The sequence below is a fragment of the Ixodes scapularis genome, unplaced genomic scaffold (genome assembly GCF_016920785.2).
Source record: "Ixodes scapularis isolate PalLabHiFi unplaced genomic scaffold, ASM1692078v2 PGA_scaffold5__190_contigs__length_132052651, whole genome shotgun sequence".
In the NCBI taxonomy this organism is placed as follows: domain Eukaryota; kingdom Metazoa; phylum Arthropoda; class Arachnida; order Ixodida; family Ixodidae; genus Ixodes; species Ixodes scapularis.
The window spans coordinates 37199867-37205866 of NW_024609880.1; the positions used below are offsets into that span (position 1 = coordinate 37199867).

At 44.6% G+C, this 6000-nt stretch overlaps 1 protein-coding gene across 1 annotated transcript; it reads left to right on the plus strand.

Moving 5' to 3' along the window:
- The first annotated feature begins 4572 nt into the window (after nt 1–4572).
- On the plus strand, nt 4573–5256 carry LOC115326458 (carbohydrate sulfotransferase 13-like). The gene has a single exon (XM_029987337.2). The coding sequence runs from the start codon at nt 4573–4575 to the stop codon at nt 5254–5256; it is 684 nt and encodes a 227-aa protein (XP_029843197.2).
- The last annotated feature ends 744 nt before the right edge of the window (nt 5257–6000 follow it).

Here is a 6000-nt window from a genome sequence, read left to right on the forward strand (position 1 = left end):
ATTCTTAATCAAGATATGGTTTGGTATAAAATGGTGCAATATACGTGCAATAAACTCTCAAAGGCTCTGAATACGATCTACAGATATCGCCAAATCATTCCCAGCTACGCTATGATACTAGATTAAAACTCCATATTTTACGGTCATTATAACTTTGAACATTCTTAGTATGGAGAAACACTTCCTTCGCAAATAATAACAAATACATATTCCCCAAAAAAAGAGTGATTCGTATAATATGGCATGCTACCTATGATGGTCATACGAAACCATTGTTCTAAATATTCAATATTGTGCAAGTTACCAATCACAATTATTACGAATTCGCCCTTTCCAACAAAAAGACTTTATCTCATAACAATTATTTCCTTTCACTCTCCCGCCTTGAACTTAGGGAAAAGACATACAATACTGATTGTAGGGGTACATGGACAGTACTACTTTCCAAGAATAAGTATGGCAATCAAATGATGAGACCTACAGTACAGCGTTTTCTAACTTGTTGCAGTGCATTTGACATGAACATGCCGAGTTTGACAGGGAAAGACGTGTGGTCTTTTGTTGTTAAAGGATTTCCTAGTTATGTCTCTGCATGCTAAGAGCATAAAGTGATTGTAAGGTTTGGCTTATTTTTATTTGCTATGTTTTTTACAATGACCTGGTTATTGGTGATTATTTTACAAACGGTGTATGTATTGTGCGTGTGCATGATTCCTTCCTCCCCAAAATAGGAAAGAGTCAGGTAATTAGCGCACTAGCTACACTGGTGATATAAGGGAGTAGACTCTCTTTCACCATATTTTGGTAAAAGGCGAAGGCTGCAATCCCACTGAGCCCATATGAACGTTGAATAGAGGCATGCGACAACCTATACTCAAAGTGGTCTCCTTCTGTGGAGTGTTGTCCCGTGCCTTCACTCGGTCTCTCCGATTGGCTTGAGGGGGCTGCAGCGTTTGCTCTTTGCCACTTTATGGCGAAACGAAGTATAGGCAGCACACACTTTTGAAAGAAGTCAATCAAAGAGACTGAGAGGAATGGTAGTAAACATTTTGCTACAAGATTGCCTCTCAGTCAATCGGGACGAACACAAGTACAAGCTATTTTATCCGGGTAAATAGAACACGCAAATAATCAACCGACTGATACAATTTCCCATTTATAAACAAAGTTATTGCTGCAATAAATCCTACAAAAGTGAGACATATCCAGTTGATTTTCTATTTCCGAGCTGCTTTAAATTTAAAGAATTGTTAATATGTGTAGTGGTAAGACTTCATCTTTTCTTAAGATTCTAGATGTTAGACTGGTGGATGAGGCAACCATCTAAGAGGAGTCTGATTGTAAACTTGAGGTTAGTTGGGATATTTGATACCCATCGACAAGGGGAAGAGCCTACAAGAACTAATTTCTAAGCGACGTCGGATGCAGTCATTTGTGCTCTGTCCAATGAAAAATATAAAAATTTGAGTTCTGAGTTCCAAGGGGATAACTGAACTGCTTTATGAACGTTAGAAATGAGCTACTTTCCTAATAACTGGTTCGAATCCTTTGTAACTCTTCGCGTGCACGCCACTTAAGCGAGTGCTAGCTTTTCACACAAAACAAAAGGCTGCGATCAAATGCAAGCTACTGCAATAGTAGCACTTCATAACCAAATATTAAGAAGTCCAAAATCGTTGGCAAGCAGCTGCACATCACGAATACCGCGCATCGAACCAACTTGTATCCACCAGCTGTGGGCGCTGCCAACATACTGGTGACGTCACGGCTCTTGTGAGGCCACGTGACAAGCAGCCACTTCTGCGTACAACATGGCGACAACCGTGGTCCGGGTGCCATTCTCTAACTTCCGGTTTATAACTCTATGCCGCTTTGCCTCTACAATTACACCCCCTCCTCCCCTTACCCTCGTACAAGCGTTTCGTAGAAAGTGGCGTGCTCATTTAAGCAATGCAGTACATGTTTCGTACAGCTGTGAGCATTTGAAGAGTAAAATAAAAATTCGCTCTGTTGCAGCCGTACACGCTATGCGCTCTATTTTTGGTCTATGCGCTCTATTCTTCGTCCGGGAGGAACAGCGTCCGTAAGCTTGTAGTCCCCTAGAGTGCACACCCATGTCTAAGACGTCGCCTCGTACGGTCCTCAAAATAGCCTTGACTATTTCGTGTGGAGCAATCGTTGTCTCGCTGGTATATTGTGAATGGTTACGACGGCCACCTTGCCCCACGCCATCATCCGGCGGCACGACCAGAGAGCAGGTAATACGCAGTGTTGTTGCTATGGTACTGAAAGAATGAGAACGGTAAGGAGGTCTTTCACTTGTCCAGCCTCCCGAGCAAGCTCCCTGCCTTCCATAATGCTCGGGCATCTCTTAAACCTCGAGCGTGCTCACGCAGCCAAAGCAAGGTGTAAGGCAACGGGCGCGTGGTGGTGGCCAGGCATTCGAAGGAACGCCCTGCATTTCCCATCCTGTCAGTGTCTATAGCGGTCTTTCTGATTTCTATTTTTTCTGCAGATATTCCAAGTGCAGTCCACAGGGAATTCTTCTGAATAAACCTTGCGTTGGTATTTTTCGAATTCCGTGTTTGTCGCAGAGGGAGCGAAAACTATAGTTTTATATTGTTTCGTTTGGTATCCTAGAACATTTCACCTCTTGTATTCTAAACAGCGTGAATGAAATCGTAGATGCACACGACCCTAGAATAGGTTCTGGATAATAAGGACTTTTCCTAGACAGTAGGCAAGAGGTTTGCGTTAATTATAGAGTTATTAAAATAAACACCAGAAGGCTCAGCTGGCGCTGGTGCCTACAGGACTACCAGTTGCAAATTGAAGCAGACAGCATGCAGTCTACTTTTCCAGTCTTCCTGTGTATTCCTATGGGAAAACGTACGTGCTGTTTTTTCTTCGCCTGGGATTAATAAGAATCAGCATAGTTTCTTTACTCCTAACGGGTATTATGTAGTTTTATTCACATTATAAAAGTGTGAATAATTTATTTCATGTTTTTTTTTTTGTATTACTGACCGACGTTTAAGTTAGCGAAAATTGGGGCCCAGGTCTATGTTGTACAGCATTAGATGTCAATAAGAGCTATGAATTTAAGCAAAAAGAACAATCGTATTTATGTCAGAGAAACAACACTGGCTTACTGCATTATTTTGATTATTGATGCAAAGTATGTTACTAATCCAGTAAGTGTTCTTCGTTACATAACTCCATGCTTCGTTCTTGTCGTCTGTTATGATTGTTTGATTTTGCATATATTAGCAGCCGTTTGGTGTTTTGTCAAGCTGATTCACTATGTGCTCTTCATGGCATTGACAGTATGAGTAAATACGTGCCCCATAAGAGCAGTCTGCGACGTCAGCATGTATTATACATCTGTATCGGGCTATTTTAGCGCAGTGTTAGACCCCTGAATTCTAAAAAAAAAACGCTCCAACTGACGCATTATTTTGTTCACCCTATTGTAAAAAGTGCCAAACTTTTTATTCTGTCACAACACTAAACAATATTTGCTCTTGTAATCGAGCGCGAAGATAAAACGCATTTGCGTTTTCTGATAGGAATGCATTACCGGAAGTCGAATTTAGACTGCTTGCTGTCTGCTTCAAAATGCAACACCTCACTAGCGCCACCTGAACCCCTAGCGTTTATTGTAATAACTCTATGGCGTTGGCCGCGGGCGCTCGTGACGACTCTTCGAGCACGGATTGAGCACGCTTGCACAGGGTCCGCAATCCTCAGTGTATACCACTGATCTATATCACTATTTTCTGGATCGCGTTTGCCCGCTCCGCCAATAGGGCCACGGTCGGCCATCTTTTTGGTAAAGCAATATTATCTCTAGCCACACCATATTAGTATGGTGGCGCAATCTACCTCCCCTTTGATAGGGTGCACGTTTTCCACCCATAGCTGAAGGGCCGCCGGGCGACTTCATGAAGACCCTCGGGAATGCTTACCTATGGTAAGCTCCGATAGTAAGTTCCGATGGTAACATGGAAATACTTACCGATGGTAAGTTCCTGCCTTTTCGCAATCAGGACGATTTGAACAGCGTGCCGCACAGCATGACGGCATAGTCAACCTTCCTATGTCGCATCCATTGAATTTCAAGGTTCTGCTAGTACACTGCCACGGTACAGTGTACTAGACCCACAGCTATTTTTATGGCAGCCTGCCACCATAGCGCTGTCAGCCATATTACTATGATGGTTATAGATAATATAACTCTACCAAAAAGATGGCCGACCGTCGCCACATTTTTGTGCGTAGGCGGAGCTGGGCAAACGCGAGCCAGCAAATAATTATAGAGGTCAGCCGTGAATAAAACCTTCGGCAAGTACCGTTTTGCAGTTCTCGTGTCTATTCTTAATTTCGTTTTCTTTATTTTTGTTTGCGCAGACTTCTAGACTCAGCGACGAGGACTTCGCGTTCAGAGCAGAACGAATCAACAAAGTGTGTCGCACGTACCAGGTGGCCCTGGCAGATCACAACAGACGCATCCTGAAGCGGAACTTCAGCGACGAACGGCCCAATTTCTGCCCCATGCAATTTTGTCCCATCATGATCGACCCTGTACGCAAAGTTGGCTACTGCATCATAAGCAAGGTTGCATCCACCACAGTCAAGTCTATTTTCGGGCTCCTGTTACACATCAACAACACGGGAAACACAGTTAACAGCTTACACGATGCATTTGATGCGCAAGTCCTTGGAGTCTCACCCATGACATTTCGACAGAGGAGCAGCCAGGAGCGCTACACAACCGCCATGTTTGTGAGGCATCCTTTCGAGAGGCTAGTATCCGCTTACGTGGACAAGGCGCTACGCCCACGTGCTGGCAATGATTATTATTACGAGCGGTACTGGAATGACGTGCCTGGCGTCAAGGTAACGGGGCGGAACTTGACCTTTCCGGAGTTCATCGACAACTTACTGAATCAGACAGTGAACGAGATGAACCCCCATTGGGCTCCGTACTACGTGACGTGTGAGCCTTGTGCCGTCCAGTACGCGGTCGTCGGAAAGCTGGAGACAGCAAGCAGGGACTTTGCCCTGTTCCTTGGAGCGCTCGGTGCTCGGCCGGGGGACATTCCGCATAAAAACAAGGGTGGCAACCAAGGGTTCCGCAAATCTGCTCGAGAGTTTTTTAAGGAGCTCACTTTCGATCAGGTGATGCGTCTATATGAGCGGTTCTTCTTCGATTTCGAGATGTTCGGGTACGACTTCAGGGAATATCTACACTGAAAGTGTACGCGAAACCAAAGATAAGGCCACCTTCTAAGAGAGTTCTTCTCAGCCAGTGCTTCAGCAAATCTTCGGTAGATAAAACGAGGACCCATGCCTCGAACCTATAAAGTGTTGTTTGTTTCTTTTTTTTCCATAATGCGTGTTTAGAAATTTAGATTTACCGAAGAGTATACAGGACTAGACATCGTTAGTGTACCGGCAGCCTAAAATAGTGCCTCATATGTTGACCCATAGCTTCCTATTTACTGATAATGCCTGCCCAATCGCCGGTTGTCAGTTATCACCACAAAAGCGCGCCGCTTCCCTATACAAGACGGAAAAATGTTTACGACGTGAATAAGCCTCTCTCGTGCATTGAATTATTGGTGCTCTTTTTGGCATTTGTCATGATTGCTGTGGGCAAGACCCTGCCGGGGCTGTCAGTTCATTAGGTCTCAAGCTACACCTGAAACCATGATAACTGACTAAAGCTCATTTCGAGGATAGACTACACCCCAATTCTAACTCCTGCCACTCAACAGTATTCGGTAGGCAAAATTTCGAGGCAGATATTCAGGATGGCCTCTCTGGTCCCCCTCTGTGCATCCTGCCGAGGCTTCACTCAAATCCCACCTTGGCTCAGGCCGAAGATGGATCAGCCAATGTGCCCTTCCAGGCCCTCTTTCGGCGCTGCTTTGACTGGTTCTCAGTGGTTACCCGCCAACATCTTTCTTGCGCACCTCGAGTAAGTGACGGGCGCCT